The sequence below is a fragment of the Lepisosteus oculatus genome, chromosome 7, assembly GCF_040954835.1.
Source record: "Lepisosteus oculatus isolate fLepOcu1 chromosome 7, fLepOcu1.hap2, whole genome shotgun sequence".
Classification (NCBI taxonomy): Eukaryota; Metazoa; Chordata; class Actinopteri; order Semionotiformes; family Lepisosteidae; genus Lepisosteus; species Lepisosteus oculatus.
In genome coordinates this window covers 47,232,079-47,253,748 of record NC_090702.1, presented here as the reverse complement: position 1 = coordinate 47,253,748, position 21,670 = coordinate 47,232,079, and the positions used below count along the sequence as shown (strand labels likewise).

The 21,670-nt window shown below is 35.9% G+C and overlaps 1 protein-coding gene across 1 annotated transcript in view; it reads left to right on the top strand.

The window, feature by feature from the left end:
- Window positions 1–21,670, top strand: part of snd1 (staphylococcal nuclease and tudor domain containing 1) — a 305,771-nt gene that overhangs the window by 41,495 nt on the left and 242,606 nt on the right. Inside the window, exons 11-12 of the mRNA XM_015352232.2 lie at window positions 6,496–6,597; window positions 18,120–18,232. Of these exons, the coding sequence (XP_015207718.1) occupies window positions 6,496–6,597; window positions 18,120–18,232 (215 nt within the window). The remainder of the gene's footprint in view (window positions 1–6,495; window positions 6,598–18,119; window positions 18,233–21,670) is intronic.

The following is a 21,670-nucleotide window of genomic DNA, read 5'->3' as shown; positions in this document are numbered from 1 at the left end:
AAGTGTGGAATTATTATTTTTTTACACGAGTTCATGAAACAAATGTTACATAAGAAAATGAGAGATGGCTGTTTGACCCATCTAACCCAATATCTCCCTGTATGAGTATCAAACCTGCCTGCTGCATTATGAGCAGGGACTCACAATGCTGTACTGACATTTTCAATGCAGAATATTTTCAGAAACTATTTACCAAAACCCATCCTGTTACTTTGTCAAATAAGCATTAGCCTAGTAACTAGCTGTTTAATGTAAGCAACAGCTTCTACAGTACTGTCTAGTTTAACTGCTGGGCTTTAAAGTCTATGATACAGTAGTTGCTGGCGGCAGTACACCACAATCTGATTTTAAAGGAAAGCTCTCCACTCACTGCTTCAATGTCACATTTAGCCTAGTGCCATTAATCACCAGCAGATAACGAGGTTGCTTAACGACAACCCTTTTTACAGTGGTTGAGAGTTCAGGAGCCACACAATGATTTTAGATTGTTCTCTTCATTAACAGGATTTTTAGTTTCTAAAGCAAATCAACACTCTGCTTGCATTACTGATATTATGAAACCCATTTTAGACGGAAAGCTAAAAATAAAATAGTTGACCTCTCTTTTGCAGAATCAGCAAATTCTATGTATTTACAGGCACTTGACTCAATACAAAGAAATGATTGGTTTTGGTGTGAGGTTTACATTTTTTCCCCCCCAATCACACTACAGCAAAGTAAGTTGTTGTGATTGTGTGGGAAACCAGCCTGACTTAAAAGCAGAAACCTTTGTCGCATATCCTGTCAGAAAGGGTCTTTTATTAGCTTATTGTTTATATGTAAAGCCTTCTTGGCAATATGCAAGATGCATCTTTTTATTATTTTGAGATTTAAGGGTAATTGAATGAGTGATACCAATTTTATATGGCATTGGTAGTTCTACATTTGGTGTGCCTAATGTTTCCATTGAAATACAATTTTCACAGTGATATTGGTAGTTCTGTTACTGGATTGAGTTACCTCCCATCACTTCGCTTTAACAACCATCTCCAGTTTATCCTGTTAAATGCATTTCTGTTTACATTATATTTTTCACAAAAACAGCGGTACAAGCAGCGACCCCACAGTGAGTAACAGAATCGTCCTCGTGCACGCTGCTCTGCAGAAAAAAATTGCCATGGATATTTATAGTTGGAATGTAAATGAAACGTCCTCTGCCAACAACATTTCATACTTTCTCTTCATAGGGGACTACATTTGTTATTCCTAATTTCTGTGACATTCTTAGGCATTCAGCTTTGGGGAGATTTGAAAACTACGATTGTGTGGGTGATATGGAGTGTGACTCAGTCTTGCAGTCTCTTTCTCATTAGAGTGCTTTTGCCAGTTTCTGTGATTTATGTGACTCCATTGAAGGAGTTACCAATGCACTAAAGAGAAACTGAAATAAGGCTATGGTACTTTGATATGACAGCCTAAACTCTGAAGAACAAAACAAAAACAGCATGTTGTAGAATACTTTTTATCCATTTATTTTAAATATCAATTGCATCCAAAACAAAACAGCGCTTTTAACCCCTAAATTTGTTTCAGTATCTTTTCCTATAAAAACATTTGATCTTTCTAGGGGATTAGTCTTATGGATTTCGCTTGTCTCAGAGACCTTAGACTTCTATTTGTGTTTGATCTTAAAACGTTTCTTGAAGTAGATAGTGTCTTTTGGGCTTGGGTCAGAGGTCAGTTGCACATGCACTTGCATTTAAATGTAAACTTTGTAATTATTTGCTTATTCCAAGCTGAAGGTATTTGCATGATTGTTTTAAAATCACAGAACAGGTTTGAAAGGGTATTAAATACTGTTCAGTAATGAGCGAAGTTTACATTCACCTCCATGTAACCCCCATTCATCAAGATGAGATCTGCAGTTCACACCTCCAAGAACTGCCATGAATTCAACTCAATCACTCTCACCTGTTGACCTCTCAGCTCGTGATGTGGCACAGTGTGGCTGACAAAGGCAAGTCGTTTCAGTGATTCGGTTGCTGTTTACTGGATGCTTTGTTCTTTTGAGTAGACCACCAGCTGCAGGTGTTAATGACTATAAATACCCTCTGCAGATGATTGACTATGAATGGCTAACACACTCCAGCAAGACTTTGTAGTATTAGCCTTTAACGAGCTTCCTGTACTGCTACACCAATACCAGAAATTACATGAATACAGGTTTTATTGAATAAATGTACTCCTTCTACATCACCTTTGACAAAGGCTACTACTTAATGATATTGTTTTAGAGAAAAACTCTTGTTTATGGAATAAAGTGCACTTGAAATGTTTAGTTCTTGTGCATTTCTCATTTGTATTAAGTTATGTTAGTAAATATATAATTAACATATGCGCAAATTTACATTTGCATGGAAACATTTGTAGTTAATTACATTTTTCCCCATGTCTTTGTTATTGAAATTGTATAGTCTCCCCCAAATTTGCAGGGACTATTTTATCTTAAGGGCACAGGATAAATGTTGAGCTGTAACCTTTGTTCTTATTTAACCACAGACAATTGAGAGATCTTCCTTGTTTGGTAGTTGAATAGCTAACTGAAACGAAATTTTAATCATACCACGTATTGAAAGTGCAGGGTCTTGTATTCAGCCACCTGGCAGGGAAGCATGTTGCAGATCCCCCAACACTTTTTATAAGCGTATTGCTTGTCACTAATTATTTCAATATTTTTTTTTGAATGTGTTTTTTCCATCATTTTTAATTTAAATTGTCAGCTGTGATAAACTCTAAACTGCTGGATAGACCAGCAAGAGGCCCAAAACGGATCTCTGTGGCACACCACTGCTATATCCTTTCAATCTGGGGGACACCATTTATCATGTATATACATTACCTTGCATTCCAGTGTTTCTTAATCTGAGAATCAGCCTTTTATAAAGAACTTTATTTAAGGCTTGTTGGAAGTTTAAATGTATAACGTGTACTGTGGTTTTATCTGCTGTCCTTGTTGCTCATTCAGAGCAAGTTACTTACACAAGATCTTACCTTTCTTTAAATGTATTTTTCTGCCTTTTTGTTTTCTTAGTATTCTTCTAGTTTAGCTGTATTATTTCCAAAACATTACTAGTAAAACTATTTGGTCTATAGCTTCCTTGTTCTGTCTCCCTTTATAAATGTCTTAGTTGAAATATACTAGCTATGCGACTATGAACAGCATCACTCATTTCCTTGAGTATGACTGGACAAATACCATTAGGACTTAGAGTTTTAGCTACCCTTGCCCCTGCTGAACCTTAATGTCAGCTGTTAAAATTATGCAATGCAAAAGAAGCTTTTTCTATAACATGAGGTCCATTATTCACGTCTTCCATAGTAAAAACCTCTGTGAAATATTCACTTGGCACATTTATTATGTCTGTGTTGTGTTATTAAACCTTTTTATCTCAAACTTCCTGCATTTACAGTTCTAACTGTTATAGTAAAGACAAAAAGGCTTTACATAAGTTTTTATTTCAGAATAAATACCTTTTCATCTTCCACTTGGCTATTCTGATTTTTTTCTCAGCAGCGCCTGAAGCACAATATGGTTGTTTTTGGTTATTGGGTCTTGGGTAGTTTTATTCAGTCTGTGAAGGTTTCACTTCTTTTTGAAATCTCCTGTGACGATAGTCACTGAGACAGTCAAGGAACATTACGAAGAAAACGGGCTTTCATACAATGGACTCTCCTGAATCTGAGATCCCACTGTTATTGAAGTGTTCATCGGTCACTGCCACCATACCAAGCATTAGCGTAAAGGAGGATGAGCAAGACTGGCATCAACCACCACACAAATGACACTTTACATGCAAATAAATGCAAATCCCTGATTAAAAATACTCTGATTATAGTACCAGTGTATTTGGAGTTTTGTCTTGTTACCTTTAGGATCCTGATCCAGGAGTATAAGTGAAACATTTTTTCTTTGTTTTAGCAATGTTCAGGACCTCCTGTGATTTCATGTTTAATTAGCAAGGCCTGATTGTGTCATTGGGTATGCCATAACAAGGAGTCTGTGGCCTGTGTTTGGGAGTTTGTCAAGAGAGTTGGGGTAATTTGTGGAGTAAAAATAGTTTTTGAGAGCCAGTGTGTTTTGTAAGCAGAGTGGTACAATTGTAAAGTGTCCTACCGTGTCTCCTTGTTTATTCCTCTCCAGTGTTGAAGCCTGGAAGTGGTGGGAACGCCACAAGCTCTGGTGTTGCTGCCTGTGTGCAGCATCTGCTTCCCGGTAGCCTTGTCCATCACCCAGTTATGCCTCCCTCTGCGGTCTGGAAGTTTGTTGGCTCATGGTGTGCGTCTAACCATTCTATAGGATGTGTCAACCTGATTCCAGCAACTTTAAATGTATGTTACAACAGAGGTTAGGAAACTGCTTGTTAAGCTCAGGGGTATTGCACTCAAGGTGCACAACAAGTTAACTGCATTTACACATTAATTCCCCATGGGACATCTGTCCAGAAGGCTGATCATCCTGCAGACCACACTCCTCAGTGACCTGTAGAAAGCATAATTATTTTACTTGTTTGCTTGTTTCCTAGATTGCAGACATAATTTGGATAATGCATCTTAACCTCGCCTTGTTTTTACCAGGTTTGATTCCATTTCATGCCTACATTAAGGTCATTAAAGTTTGGAAGCAATACTAATGCAAGCCAAAAAAGGTTCAATTTAAAATTAATTGGCTTTTGTGCTCTTTAACATTTGAACTTTTGGCAGTAATGAAAAGGGCAGGACATTGGAGAAGCATTTTGCCAGTTGGCAGTGAGCACAAAACGAGGGTTTCTGTGTTTGAATCTGAATTGTCAAACTGCACATGTAATAGCTTGCCATTGTTTTGTCAGTGGGTCATTGTGAAACGATTTCCTGCAGTAACTGCATTGTGCGATAAAAGACTGGTTCAGCAGTGGTAGTCCTCAAAAACCGAAAAGAAAAAGGGATGTTGGACAAGAGCGTTTTTGAGTGCTGCACTGTAAGATTTATGACTAACTCATGTTTATTGTCTTGTAAAGCCTAGATATATTTCAACCACTTAATTAAATAGATTATTAAAAATTGCTCTTTTCATAGTGCAGAAAGAAAAGGTAACTCTCAATATGCCTACATTCTGCATGCGGGATGCCGCCTTTTTATGTGAAATACATTTTTCAGAGCTATTAATTTGATTCCTATTGAAATTATCATTTTTTGTACTGTAGTAACTCGTATTGAAAGCCATTTTAGAGTTCCAAAGAGCAGGGCTTATTTCTGCCCATTCATATGCCTCATTGTTCTGCATGTAGGGTTTGTCTAAAATTGATCTGCCCTTTACAGTGAGTTGAGCAAATGAACCTGAAACAAATGAGCTTTCAAAATAAAATCCTCCTTTAGAATACAAATGTATGAATTGTTTGTTTCTTGACACACATTGACACGCGTCATATTTTGAAGAGGGTTCAGTATTGTATATTGACTTAATGCTTAATTATGTTACTTAATGCTTTAATTATTGACTGTTGGATTTTCTTTTAGTCACAAGATCTACATATGTTGCATCTTGAAAATAATAGTTCATTTCTTCTGGATGTTCCCTTTGTCAGCTCCTTCAGCATTCTTGCAGATGTCCAAAACTATACAGTTTAATGTATAGAATTCTTAGAGAATAGTAAAAATGGGAATGGAAAATGTTTTTATATGATAAAAAAGTCCTTGTCTATTTCGAAATGTAGGAACAATGTCTCAGACTTCTAGGTTCTATTAGTGTCAGATTGTACATTTTATTTCTTCTAAATTGTTAAAAGCGAGCTTTTAAAATGGTTGTAGACCTTTAAAACACCATGTGAATATGCTGTGGAGTTTATAACAGATCTGGTAGAAAGACGGACAAATCCTAATCCTAGACAATTACCAACTTTAAAGTATAAATTGACCTTTAGACTTATTTGTGACGATAACATGCTTTCAATATCCCAGTCATCACTATCAGTGCAACAGCCTTCTACATTATCGGAGAAGTATCAGTTTCCTTGTTCATGAGGCCAGTTGGCTGTCCCTCCATCCAAGGGGGGTTAAAGACATGCATATCAATAAATATTGTACTGTCCTATTATTGAGGTTCATCAGTATCGTCTGAGATGAGTTTTAAGAAGGGTGCTTATATATTAAAATGTACTTGTTAGTGTGGTAAAAAGCAGTATGATTCAAAGCTTTGAAAGAATGGGGTTTTCAAGATAAACTCACCTTACACAGATGACTACTCACATTGTTTATTGACAGTCCTAATGCTGGTGCACTCAAGGGGAAAATTTTGTAATGAGATTGAAAAAGCAGAAAAGTTTAGAGATGGAGCTCTCTAAAATAAGGACAGTACTATTAGGACAGAAATTTGACATCTACATGTGCATGTTAAGGAATCGAAGGTTTTAAAAGCAGCAATGATATGGATGTGTTTTAGAGTTTGCGGTCTTGACGGTTTTCTCTTTTTTTCCACCTTAGGAAAAGAACAAGGACAAAGACAAGAGATTCCGTCCCCTTTATGATATTCCATACATGTTTGAGGCCAGAGAGTTCTTGAGAAAGAAGCTCATTGGGAAAAAGGTAAAGGCTAATTTTTACTTCCTGTATCTTTTAAATACTCCTGGAGAAATTATATGAGCTGACAACTCTTGTTTCCATAATTTATCAAGTAATGTTAGTTGCATTGAGTACAGTGGAACTCATAGGTAACATTGATTTGAGCTCCTTATTTAACTTAACACACAGGACCTTTGATATTTGTGATTTTAGATCATTCTGATGGACTACAGGGTGATAAGTCATTTGATGAAATGACATTTAAAAATCTCTTGTGCCAACGGAAAATGTCATCATTTGTCAAAATGTAGTATAATCTTAGAAAATCAGTTCTGGAATTTATTTTTCTGATACTGAAGATAATAAGACACCTTAGAATTCTTAATCTTGTCATTTGCATGCCGACTGACACTGTAATGAAAAAAATTAATATTAACCATGCTAATTTTAAAGTACTTAATTATGTAAATAGTTTCCTAATTTGGACACTTGGAAATGTTTTTGATGAAACAATGTGAAAATTGTGAAAACATTCTATCTGCTATTCTGAACGATTCTATTGTAGTCAATTTATATTAAAGTAAGGCACTTAACATGCCACAGTGTTGGTAATGAAAATGTTTGATTTGTAATTTTAATTCATCAGTCATAATAAACGGTGAAGTAAAAGGGTATTGTCACTTAATAAAGTTTAAAGTGTACCATTACAAAAAAAATAAGAGGATTTTTACAAGAGACTGAAATAAAGTTCGGTTCTTTGAGGGGGTATTTATCATTTTATGGATCTATGGTTTTAAGCATGTCTGTACCAGTTAAAGATAAGAAAAGGACACCAGGTAGAAATTTAGAGAGGTTTTGAGTTCAGCCTTTTGACATTTTTCTTTGCTTGTTCTGGGACTTTCGTATTGTCTCACTGTTTGGTGAAAATGGGACATTTTATATGAGCTTTTTTGAAGGCTTCGGTTTTTCCAGGATTTTCCATTCACAAATGGCAAGGGTCAGTATGGCAGTCAAAGTTCCTACTCGGTGGCAGGAGTAGCGTCAATCCTTGCGGAAATCTTTTGTGAACAAGTTTGTATTATTCAGACAACATGGTACAGTAACATCATGTTGAGATGGTGATTTATAACCCTTTTCAGCTGTGACAGAGAATATAAAGACTTAGAATTATTCAGATTTTTAAATTTGCCATGGCGGTGCTTATTAGCTTTTAAAGCTTTTTGATAAGAGTTTTGCCTTCCAACAGAACACTCTTTAGTACTGTACAAGGTGTAATATTTTTAAGCTTGGGAATAGCATTTTATCCTGTACTTCAGTTTTGCATCAACCAGTACAGAGGGTAGGACGACTATATGCACACTGCCCTGAATATGCTTTTATGGACCCGTCAAGGTTTGCTATTCTTTCTACAGGGCATTGCAATAGAATGATCAATCCTCCAATCCATACTATGGCTTTTATGGTAATCGTGGCAACAGAGGTGTCCACTTGAAGAAATCTAGACGTATCTGGCCAGTGCTGTAGCCTGTACTCAGATGATGGTGAACTTTTGGGTTTACCCTGAATTACAGATGCTTGCCTTAGCTGGTTGTGACTTGCTCATCCCTAGGGACAACGTAGTCAGAAATTGCCCTACCTTTGACTATTGTTGACCTTCAGCTCAAAGGCATGCACCTTTTTTAAAAATATTGATTTAAGGATTCTCTTGAGATTCTCTCTCCCTAAAGGTTAATTTAATGACCCCTTATACATATTTAAATAGTTTTGAGCATCTTCAAATCCTTTTTAATCAGCGCTTCACACTTATCAGTTTCAGAAAAGGAGTAATATATGTGGAGGCTAACTAATAACCTTTACCTGTGAAATTCTTTGATTGTTTAAGTGCAAGATGCTCTATTGAAATGTAAGGTTATTAATCCCACTTATGGTGCATTTGGATAGTGAAAAATGCTAAACTGTAACTGGATCAGGCCTCAAATTCTTTTGCACGTATTTTCAAGTTTGACTGCATTTTTGTCATTCCAATGTGTGATTGAAAACAGTGTGGGGTATCTTAAAGTGTACTGTACTTGATCCATTTTCTTGATGTAATATAGGCTGACACATAAAAGATGATTGTAGCATGCCTTTTTAAAGACTAAAGAACATTAGAACCTCTTCCTATAGAGTGAATCCTCCCTGGACTGCAATGCCATTTTTCTTCACTCTTGAGTTCTAGAGAAAAAATAAACTGATCATTAATCACTAAATGTGTTTTGCCTGCCTTTTCTTCTGGAACTTCACCAGGGACAATGTGAGGTATATTTGTCTAAAATTATTAAACATAAAAAAAACTGAAATGATGTGCTTTTTGTGAAATGTTGCTCTGCGGGGTTTAGGTTAAATTTATTTTATAAATAGGTGTATAATCCAGTTTGTTATTGTTGGGAATGGAAATATCAAGGACAAGCATTCCTACTAAACAGAAGAACAGATCTGCCATGATGGATGGCGTTAAAAAAAAAACTTTTGTACCCAACCCAATGTGCCGATCTGACTGAGTTCCTCTGATCTAGATTTTAGTGTAGTTAGTAGGAATAGTCTAGTTTGGAGATTCTATCAAAATGGAAGGATTTGCAAACACTATAGAAGCAGCCCAGGAAATTCAAAATGGGCAAATGCTCGAGAGATGACTTTTAACAACAGACAGTTATATGCAGATATCAAAAACAAAATGAGAAATGCTGAGCCTGAAGAAGCTGCTTCAGAAAGTTATTTATGTTAATATACCATTTATATCTTCTCAACAATGTGGAGAAGCAATAAAAAGGCATATATTAGGAGTTATAGTTGGAGGCAAAAATTTGAAATTGAGGGATATTGCTTAAATTGTACAGTGCACTATTGAGGCTTCATTAACAATATTATGCTAATGTTCAGTCACCACATTATACAAAATTATTGCAGCCCTTGGAATCGGTTAAGGGGAGAACCATCATTTACATTTTGGGGCTTAGAGGAGTGTCCTATGCTGACATGTTTAAATAACAGTCCTTGCAGTTCAAAACTAAAAAAAGTTCAGTGATGACCTAATAAAAGTTTTGGAAGTTTCCACTTCCAGTGGACTTTAATGTTTCACTTTTTATACCGAAAGTCACAAGTGGAAATGATACGGGAGAGCAGTGAAATCAGAGCGCGGTAGTCACTTCTTTATGCAAAGGTGAGTGGGAGTATGGATCAAGCTGAAACCCTGGCTTCTTTCAGTACATGCCCGAGTGAGATCCTTGGGACCATATAGTTAACTACCCAATGGGCTAGTAAAGAGAAACTGCGTTTCAGCTCTGAAACCTTCTTTGGGTGTCGAAGTCTCCGAATGCTTTTCTGGGTGGTATCCGAGCCAAAGGAAAAGGTGTTGAATTTAAGACGCAATCCTTTCAGAAGGATATTGTGATGATGGCATCTCAGTTTCATGTCCCTGATTGCATACAGGCCGTTTAATCCTTCCTTTACCTTAATGAACACTTTATAGTCTTCCTGTTCATCCCTCACTACACAGTTAGGTATCTTCATGGCTTATGTAGTGCTCCTAGCCAAGCTGTTATACTGCATCTAAGCAGTTTCATACCCAAGAATGGGTATATTCTTGATATACTGTAACTGTGCCAGTACATTGTTTTGGGATTTTAGTAGTTGAATTTATATAGTGCTTTTCATCTCCAGACACCTCAAAGTGCTTTGCTTGTTGGTGACATTGTTCATTCATAAATAAAGTGCAGCACTATCAGTTATACGCTAGCAGCTCCACTGCAAGATTGGACAGAGAAGTTGGAAAATATTTGCCCCCAGTTCAGGTTGAAATTTTGGGTAGGCCAGAATGCATAAACTGTAGAATTTAATTAAATAGGATGCCAGGGCGAACATATGTATTCTTATCCAGGGATAACCCCTATTGGTCTCTATTGAGTGCCACCAGATCTTTAACAACCCAGAAGTCAGGACCTTGTTTTAATGATGGCACCCCCTTGTCTGTATGTCCTTAATAGTGTTGTAAACCGCTGGAGCACAGGGGCTGCTATACATCACTCAGGTGGGTGCTGTCTTTCGGTATTGAATAAAGTGAGTCCCTTCCTTTGTCTAAAGTGTTTGGGAATAAAAAGCTCTATACGACTGCATGACATTACAGTAAAAGCTCTTATCTGGCATCCATGGGGAATGGGGGTGCCAGTTAATCAAATAGGCCAGTTATATGAGCGTTACACTTATGGTTACTTGTCTCATAATTTCTCACAAACTGGAGTCACTCAGGCTGATCTATAACATTAAGGCACAGAAGACAGTTGAATTCCTACATTACCCTGTTTCAGTTTTCTCCTTTCTCCAAGCACTTAATTATTTCCAGTTGTTACTTTTTCAGGGTGGTAAAGTGCTAGATGATACAGTGAAAGCTGCGTTATTGATTATGGAGAAATAAAACCTCTATTTGGATTAGATTTGTTTAAGTACTCAGTTATGTATTATAGTCCAAATAGATGAGCACATTTAAAATAGCACAAGGTCACAATTATTTCATATGTCTACATTTTATTTCTTCTTTGGGACTTAAAATCAAAACATAATAGAACCACATTTCAATCCATATAAAACTAAATGAGGCCATTCAGCCCAAGATACCTGTTTAGTAGGTTCTACTTAATTGATCTGAGTATCTTATCCAGTCATTTCTTGAAAGAAGCCAGGGTTTCATCTTCAAAACCATGGCTGGGTAGCTTGTTCCAGACTCCCAACAGCCTTTTGAGTAAAAGGGTGCCTCCTGTCCTTGGTTTTGAATACGTTATGTCTCTGTGTCTATATGTAACTGTATATATTTCCCTATTGAATAATTAATCATTAGAATTCGATTTGGAAAATATCCTCAATATAGTTATATATCTAGTAAACAACTGATTACACGTGGAAATTAAGTTACGAAAGAAACAAATTAAAATATTTTAAAAAAATTGTTGCGGTCAATGTGGAATTTAAATTACATTATTTTTGTCCACTAAAAAGACTTTGAATTCCCTTGATAGTTTTATGAAATTGCAATTTTAAGTATTGTTAGGCATTTTAGGTAATTGCTTTTAAAGGCACTATATGACTAAAATTCATTATCTGTATTTTGCACAATAATATGCGTCATCCTTGTGGATGTAAATATTATACATGGTAGAGGGTTGCAAAAAATGTCACCTGAAATTAAATATTTTTTGGGTTTTCAGCACTAATACTTAGAACTAACTTTAGAGGAGCTTAACATGATATTGGTAGTATTCTGCAGATGTGTGCTTGTAAAGTCAGGAAATCTGGGACCCATTTTGCATTTTATATTCTTTAAGAGGTGAAGTGATGTTTATTTAGGCATAATTTTTCAGTGTCGAGGTAGACTCCTCTATTGTCTTTGTACAGCTGCTAATCATTTTTACAGTTATGTAAATGATATTGTAAAATGAAAAAATATTCTAACAATTGTTTTCAATGTGGAGAGCTAACAGCAGGTACACAGCCTGAAAGTAATTGCCAAATAATTACTTTTAATGTGGTTACAATTTTCTCAAATTCCAAGTGAGATTCGAAACACCGTCTTTCCTGGAATTTGAGGTCAGACTCTTGACTTCTAATGCTGATACTTCTAACAATAATGTATTTTGACAGCTATGGATCTTGCCATTGTGACAAAGTATATAACAGTTGTCTGTGTATCACTGGTGAAGAAAATACTTTTTTAAGCTGTACATAATTTGCAGCTATTTTGCCATCTGTTGAATCTTTAGACTAGTGTGCTTATGCTTCCGTTTTGTCATGTTAAATTCTGTGCATGTGACAACTGTGCATACAGTTGTCAAACTTCAAAGACTAGGTTTCGGCAAAAGGATTTTGTTTGCATCTTGGTTTGCATCAAACACTGTAGCTAGATGTCTCCTCAGAGTGTATTGTGTTTGAATCAGTGCATGTTACTAGGCAGAGGCTTTCATTTTTAAACAATGCCATCACAGTAGGTTTGCTGCAGTTTTTTTAATCAAAATATATTTTGGAGAAACAACAACTCACACAAGATTTTACAAGTCATGGGTTTAGCATCTATAAAACATTCATCTATTGAAGTATTTGAAGTGGGAAGTTTACTTGTGGTGGGTAATTAGGCAGTTCTATAGCCAAGTTTATTCCCCTTTTGCAGCTAAAATACTGTTCACTCAGACATAATCCAGTGAAGATTTGGCTAACTGTATAAGTAGGGCTTCTGTAATGTCTCCCAACCTCCGAAAGTCGAATGGAATATCTTACTAATCCACTTATCAGGAAAGTGCACATTCAGATAATCCTGAATTCTAAAACTGCCTCCTGTTATACATGACTGTAGTGCCGTCTGTTGATTTGTGTCCCAAAGCACAGGCCTGTGATGGAGATGCATGGGGGGGGGGAAAAGGTAGACTTTTGACGGCTATAATTTATCATAAAGTTGATATACCATGAAATTTAGATGGTCTACCTATAAAATTAAAATCTGAACCTTTTCTGGTTTTGACTGGAAAGAGTTCCTTTGCATAAGTGCGCAGTTAGCTCAGGTGTATTTCTGGATATCCTAATATTTACGTTTACCCCAAAATGTAGTTTTTTATACATCACGTCTCATTTTCAGCACCCTTTGTTTTCTAAATTGGATTCACTCAAGTATCTTTGCTACTTGTTCAACTAGGTTTAGTTACATGATGCATCACACCAATTATTAATTTAACAAAATTATATTTAATTAAGCGTTTCCCAATTCAGGGTGCTAAGTTTTTTTTGTAACTACGTATTTTCTGAATTACTTATGCCTATAAAGTGTTTTTGTACTGGAATATTTGAACAAATTTGCACTTTCAAAAGGGGGAGGTTTTTTTGTGTTCAAGAGCATGAGAACATTTGATCAAATTGCCTGCTTTGGTTTGCAATCCAGCTCATTTGGTTTGTGCTTGTGCCTGGCAGTTTACTTACATGAGTTTACTGCAGGTGTCCTTGCTGCTTAAAAAAAACAGAAAAAAAAAGTCAACATGAAGGCACACAGTTACCCCTTTTATATAAAATCAATCCATTTAAGTAGTGTACAGAGCCGGGCCTGTGCTGGGGAGAACAACTAGCATTAGGATGGTTGTAAGTCTGGAGCCAGCAATCCAGCCACATTGTTGAAGCCGATACCCTGGTTTCCTTATAGAAGCCTTCTAGTCTTCAGCTAGATGAAGCCTCAAACAAGCTAGATGGACTAAATGACCTTCTCTTATTTGAGAGAAAGCAATGTTTTGTCTGTGGTTTTTTCCTCTTCTCAGTGTTGAATCTACCTCTATTGCATCCCTTTCAGTTCTGTTTAAGCCTGTTCTCTTTATTTAAAACTGTTCTTGTGATCCCTCATCACAACGCCCACTATCCGTTCTGGAAATATCTTCACCTGTTAGTCACACAATGGTGTTGATTGGTTACTTTATGATCTGATCTGTGTGCAATCATGTGCAGTGTGTAGGCTGTATGGTTTATCGGTGTCGCCATCGGATAAACGTTTTGGTATCATCAGTATACATTCAGACCAGCAACGGGGAGATACTGTAACTATAATGGAGAGAAATAAAAGATGGAGTGGAAGGCTGAAAGAATTAAGATGACTTGTTGTGAACTAAAATAGGGCTTAGATATTGAATTATGAAATCCCCTGATTGTTGCTGCTTGTGCTGGTGGTTTCAGGAACTGTAGTGCTAGTGTAGTGTAATGCATGGTTTTCCCTCAGTGTCTCTGTACTAATTCATGACTATCTCTTGTCCACTATTAGTGGAATTGTCACCTTGAATATCCTCCAAAATACCTAATTTTTACCTGATGATTCAGCATCTTGGTTAATTTATTATTTGTCTGTTTTAGGAAACAATTTCCAACAGTACTATAAACTAATTGTAAACAGTGCAGGCAGCTGGTCTGTTTGCTGGAAGTCTAGCAGTCTAGCCAATATGTTACAGAAGAAATTACATCTATTAAGTGCATGGGAAATGTTCAAAATCTAAAAGTAGTCAGTAGCCTTTTGTAATAATGTATTACAAAAGTATGGGTTCTTATTTTAAGGACAGTAGCCTGTTTGAATCCCGTTTTTCTTTCTGCACAATGAAGACTTAATTTTCTCTTGAGCAAATATTTGAAGAAACATTTTAAATTGATGCTATAGTAACCTGGTTTGGCACAATGGAGTGAAAATATTTGGTCTATTTCTAGAATTGTTTTAACTTATGCTGAATATCAGTGTGTGTATATATATATAGGCATCTTATTAAGGGATTTGTTTGCCAAATACTTGAATTTTTTTGGGGGGGAAATCTACAGGTGTAAATTTGTACATAGTCAACATTGTTGACTAAATCTTAGGAGTTTGTGGTGCATTTGACTGGTATTTTATCCTAATTTGATATTGGATGATGTAACTATTTAATACCACCAGTCTTTTTGTTTGGGAAAGAATGAGTTTATTTTCCTCAGGTTAGCAGCAGCAGTAGTATGTGATGTTTGAAGGGCAGTTATTCATCTTTAGCACAAGGTAGAAACCCCTATTTTTATGTTGTACACAAGTCTGTTTTTCCCTAACAAGGCAAACATTTAATCCCTTGTCTTTTAGATGTCCATCCTGTATGTACATTGTGTAAATCTGTGTAGTTACTATGGTTATTCAGTAGTATTACTGCAATTATTCAAAGCCCCTTTGAGTGAAGACTAAAACAAGTGTTCTTAATATCTGTGAGATCACGTTTCTTTTCTAATTATTTTGTCTGCATTAATTTTAGTCTTCTGGGTATCTGAGTGTGACATTTGAGCTTGCCCTCTTAAAATATTAGTTTCCTTTTTATTTAAATAGAGTGTTTCAGAATACTAATTTGGAAGTGATCTCATTTTCTGCACTACCTAATCTACAGTCTGAAACAGTGAAGGTCATTTATTTCCTTTTAATTTAATATTACATGATCACATGTTAATAACACAACAGATTTTTCTTTAAACTTTTGATTCAGATTGTAAGGGCATTCCTGTGCTCCATCTGAAGGAGGTTGAAATTATCGTGTTTATAAGAGTATTTGTGAATTTATAAAGACTGTCAAGTAAAATATGCAGTGTTATCAACAAAAAAATATATAGGCAAAGATGATGGATTCTGTTATTTGTAGAGCTTGTACCTTTTTAGTAACTTACAAAATGGGGGGCACAAAAAACATTTCAAAATGAAAGTGGGGTTGATTAAGACTTGTATATGCTGAAAGGAGAGCCCGACACATGTTGGACTATGGCTGTGATCGCTTAAGTTACCTTTGTGATGTTCTTGGACAGCGAGATATTAGAATATGCGTTCTGTGACTGGTGCTTAAAATATTCCTCATTCCATGTACTGCGTGCCGTTTCACATTCAGTTTATATAATCTGTCTTTATTGTAGTCTTGAGATTCATGCATTCGTTGACCAGGTCTGTGTTTGGATTCTAAAAGGCCTTCAAAATAATTTTTTTTGGGACACAGTAGACCTTGAGTTTTTTTCTTCTCTCTAGATGGCCATCTGAATAAACTTCAAAATTGTACTGAGTTGCATTGGGACTAGTGCTGGGCGATAATTCGATAACGATAATTATCGCGATATAATTGTCCTCGATATAATTTTAACAAAAGTTCAATAAATGTTCGATATATATGTTAATGCTTTGTGCATGATATAAGCATGCGTACAAAATACTGCGCGAGTGCACATGCGTGTTGCAGACTTCTATGTGTGTTTTATCACACTGCAGTTTTTAATTTTTCTATTAAGAAATTTGTTTTGTAAATTTTTCTCATGCATATTTTGACATAAAGACTTGAATACTCTCTACCTCAGATTTGTTGAATGTTTCTGCTGTTTGGCAAGTGTTTGTTGTGTTCTTAAAATAGTTGTTTAATTTACCAATTAACTGTCTGGTTTCTCCAACTTTCACTCAGGAGAAAAAATCTGCCTTTAAACTTGAAAGAAATAATGATTTGACATTTATCGTGATAATTATCGATATTGACTGATATGAAATTTTTTATCATGATGTTTTTGGCCATATCGCCCAGCCCTAGTTAGGACATCTCACAAATGTATAGCATGAAGCATTTGATATGTCTGAAGCTTTATCAGAGACTGCTTTGAGTGGCTTGGAAGTAGTAAATTCTTATGATGTTCTGTCAATAGTGCAAACATCACCTGCGAGGCAATTGAAGAAACAGACAAATAAAATTTTAGGTTCCAGAGCTGCTGAAAAGCCATACAAGCAGTGAGAGCAGAATGGCTGCCTCCTTTCTGCAGCCTTTATGCTCTTATTTTCCTTCACTAAAGAAAAAAAAAAGATTAAGATAAAAGCAGAGAAAGCATTAAAAAAATCTTCAGTGGTCTTTAAAAGCTACAATTTGAATATAATTTATGAGTTTTTGACTCAATCCATTTTTAAGGTATCTTTTTGACAGGTACATGGCACATTAAAATATTTGCTATGAATGCAGCATTTTTCCTAAATGAAATTGAATGTCCATTAAGGCAAAATGTAAATTATCTCATCATTTAGGGCTGAAGTGCTTATTGTAGTGTTGGATTGAAATCTACTAAAATGAGACTTAAAAAATTGACATTCAGCTTTCAGTGTCATTGACGATTAGGTTATACTTTGGTTGCAGCCTTGATAGCTTGGACATTACAGTTACACTGGGTACATTCACATTTGGCAGGGGGAAAAAAAGATTTTCTCCTAATGACCTTTGCAGGTTGCAACTCCTAGTTTCTTGTTAATTTAATTTTTACAGATAAGCTTTGGGCCTCATATGCTGTATAGTAGGGGCTGGCAAGTCCTTTAATGAATAATGTAAATAGCATCTAGTTTTGAAATTAAACAGGATCATTTTCCTTTTCTGCTCCAGATTCCCTTGAGATTGGGAGAGGTGGTGAGAGCAACAAGGGTGACATTGAGTGTGTTTGCTGTACAAAGTCATAAACAATCTCCATGTTGTGGCATTCTTCTTGTGGACGTATCTCCTCTAGGGAGACCCACCGTTAGACTGATTTGATTCACACTGACTGCCAGTGACCTTGGAAACTTGCCTATAGATAAAAACTCACTTAGAGACAGATGTAGTCTAATATGAAGCTCTGGATTTAAACTGTGTTTTTTAGCAGCATCTCGCCCTTTTGTCTTGATTGTCTTTGCGTACACTGGTGGTTTGTATTTTGGGGATACCCAGGAATCCTACTGAAATCATGCAAAGGCAAACCGTCCTAGGGTATGAAAGGACTATTGTACATTTCATAAGAAAACATTGATGAATGCTGGATTAAATAAAGTCTGAGATTACAATATTTCCCCACAGTTTCCTCTCCTTGAAAAGCTTCACCTGTCACCTTTGCACTTCAAAACCTCAGACTCAGACTCAATTTGAGTAAAGCTTGTAGTCTCTTAGACTTGCATCTGTCCTTTTTTTAATATTTGATTTTTTTCCCCTCAATTTTTATTCCTTTAATTTTAGGTCAATGTCACAGTAGATTACATCAGAGCAGCTACCACTGGCGCAGACCTGGGCACCGGCACTGGTCCAAGTTTTCCAGAGCGCACCTGTTCTACTGTCACTATTGGAGGAATGTGAGTTTTTCTTCTACTTGTTTTGAGACAATCGCCTATTTCAGTATATTCGGTTTTATGTGATAACGTGACATTAATGGGTCTCAGATGTAATTTCTCTACCTGTTTTTGCAATTCTGACTCTTCATACTTGTGAGCCGAGCATTCTGCATGACTCAACCAGCAAGTAAATTACTGGAAGTAAAGTGGTCCATGAGTGGAAAAAACCTTACGTTTTGGGTCTGTTATGTGGCTTTCTTACTGGAAAATGGGTGGCCAACCTGGTCCTAAAGAGCCATATTTGTTTGGGTTTTATGAGTCACAACAATTTCTAAATGTAAAGCAATTGTTTAAACCACTGAAACAGATGATGAGTTAAATCTGGAATTAAATACCCAGATATAAATAAATCTGGATCTAGAATTAAAATACCAGTGCCTTGCACCTTTTCAAGGACCATAGAAGGCCAGTCATTACTTTTGACATTTCTGGTTAAGGGTTTCATTTTGCTGTCTTAAACCAGAGCTGACCACCTTTGTACTCGCCGAGTATGAATATAAGGCATTTTTATTACATTTCATTTTGATTTTTTGTTGTTGCTTCGCCGCTTTCAAGTAGATCTATGACCTAAATTTAGGAGAGAAGAAGAGACCTATATCAGGGGTTCTCACGCCATCTAAGGATCCAGATGGGGGCATGAGAGCTTTTTATATACAACAATTTCAAAATACATACTGAAATTTTCCAATTACGTGGCAATTGTTTACAACAATTAATAAACAGAAAGTATGATCTAATCACAGTAATTTAATAGTAAAGACCATTAATTAAACCTGTCAACTGCCTGCGTCATCTTCCATCAGTTAACTTTAGAGAATATTTGGCATACATGCTTTCCTGTCTACCCCAAAACAGGGCGAGCGAACTCTGTGGATCCTTGTACCATTTTCATCCACCTGTTTTCAGGAGACTAGTTTTTCTGCACTCTCGATCATCAAGAATAAGTCCTTTATATTAAAACTAACTTTCGTTGTCCTCTTTCTTCCACGGAGGAGAGAATTTCAAAAACTGTGGCAAATATGCAGCGTCAGAGCTCACTCTGAATGTTTGAGGTGAACTCTTACATAATACCTATCAATCGGTTTTCCTGTTTATATATTAACGTTTTTCCTTGATGTTACAGAAGGTTCACAAATTTAGAAAATTACAGTAAATCTAGAAAAAAGCTTAATTTAAATTATTAGCCCATACAACAAGGAGGAGGGCGGTTTTTGCGTTAACCAAGGCGGCGGGGAATTGTTTGAAAAAGGTTGAGAACCACTGTGCTTTAACATTTCAGAGTATAAACAGGGCTCATAAGTGACCTTTCCTGCACTGTACCCCTACCTCCTCCCCATTATTGCCATTAAAGCAGCTCATCGGCTCATTCTGTTTAAAAAGGGTTCAGTTATCCTAATTTTCACAGACAGGCTGTCGTTCCTTCAGCCAAGCAAGTCAGTGGCTCACTCACCAGATCACCCAAGTGCTAAAATGACAGTAAGTCTGTTCCAGATTTGTGTTCATTCTATGAACTGTACACTACCTTTGAAGTTATACAACGTGTTGAAAAGAGTTTGCTGTTTGCTTACATAATTTTTTTATATTTTAGTTAGCTGTTTAATGAGCATTTGTGGCACCGGAAATTGAACTTTTTCAGAAATATTTTGTACCAGCAAATTGAAAAGAGGAAACATGGAGAGGTCCGCATATAGTAAAATTAAATTGAGTGTGCCATTTTAAGATGATTCAAAATCACATAATCTTACCTATAAGGTATCAGTTATGAGCTATAAGTTATTCATTAGTTTAATCTGTGTCAAGGCAAAGTTAATAAATCCCATCAATCTAACAGTCCCCCTTTTCACGCTCGTCTTTAGTAATTGTCTGGAAAAGTTCAGACTTTCAGTGCTTGTGTTCTGAATGATTTTGGCATTTTTCTGAACACTTATTTTTAACCAACAATAACTACCATTATTTTAGAATGTTTTAATTGCAATTAGCTTGCACACATCTAGCAGTGTGTTAAGGTATTTTTTGGCTTTACTCTTAGGAGTTTTTGTTGTAGTTGTATAGCTTGTACCTACATAACATGTCGTAAGGAAAATTACTCTTTTGCATAACTACATGCAGCATTTATTCAATATGGAAATCCTCCATTGATATTCAACTCTGGTTTGTCCAGCGCCATCTGTAATCTTACAGTAGTTTACATTTGTACCTTCCTGTAAACATCTATACTTTCCCATAAACACCCTGCATTTGCTCATCTGCTTACATTTCCCAGAGGCATATTCCATGAATGCAAATGCCATTTTGAATTAGGTGCAGTTCCTGGACAGTATAGATTTTCCCCAGAGAGAGGGGAAAAATACCATTAGTCTGGAGAACTGACATTGGATGATAACTTTTTTTGTGCTCAAAAAAGATATGCTGAACAAACTGATGGTTTATTTAAGATCAGAGAAACCAATGGATTCTGATCTTTTAAGGGCTGCTAAACTGTACATCAGTACAATTCAATTAAATAATTTTTCTGCATCTTAGAGTAATGAAATATTAATGTTCTGTCATTTTAAATATTTTTCAAAATGAATATGCATGCTACAGAAAGGCTTGTATTAATTCCTGGAAAAAAAACACTTTAAGAGCATCTTTATTTTTATAGTTTTAGAAATAAATAAGAAATAGGTCTTACCTACATGTATTGAATAATTTAATATATCGATTTCTGTACTGTACTTAAATCTTACCTTTTAAAACATGGCTGTTTTTTTGCTTTTGTTCATTTTGCAAGTAATTTTGATCGAGTCTGTCAGCTAATCTTTACTTGGTATTCTGATCTTTCAGTCAGTGTCCTCGTGGTTTAAATACTTCAATATAAAAGATTTAAATCCAGCTACAGTAACACAATTGAATAAATATTGAATTATACCATTGGATAAATAAAATACATCTCCTGTATATCATTCAGTATAACCTGATGGCTCATTCATTTACATTAGATCATATAGATTTTGAAACAGTTTTGGAGCTTTGTTTCTAACTGATGTGGTTAGGTGAACATGCTGCTAAGATGAAAGTTATTTGCTTTCATCCTGCTGGACTTTTTCAGTGCTGAATGGGGGAATGCAATCTTGAATGAAGTGGGTTGTCCTTTTTACTTAGCGATGACATAATATTGGTAGAATGAGCTATTTCTGATGAAAATTCAGAATTTCAGTATTTCAGTTTGTTACACCAATAGTTTTTGGACTTTGGACACTGGGACTTTTCTACTTCAACAGCCAGTGACTGCAGCAATGATTTGAATTATATTCTACAAATTCACAATCCTAAAAATGAACTGCATTCCTATGCTAATTTAAAAATCAAAGATAACCAGATGTACTATTATGTTACCTAACGTTTTAATGCATTTGT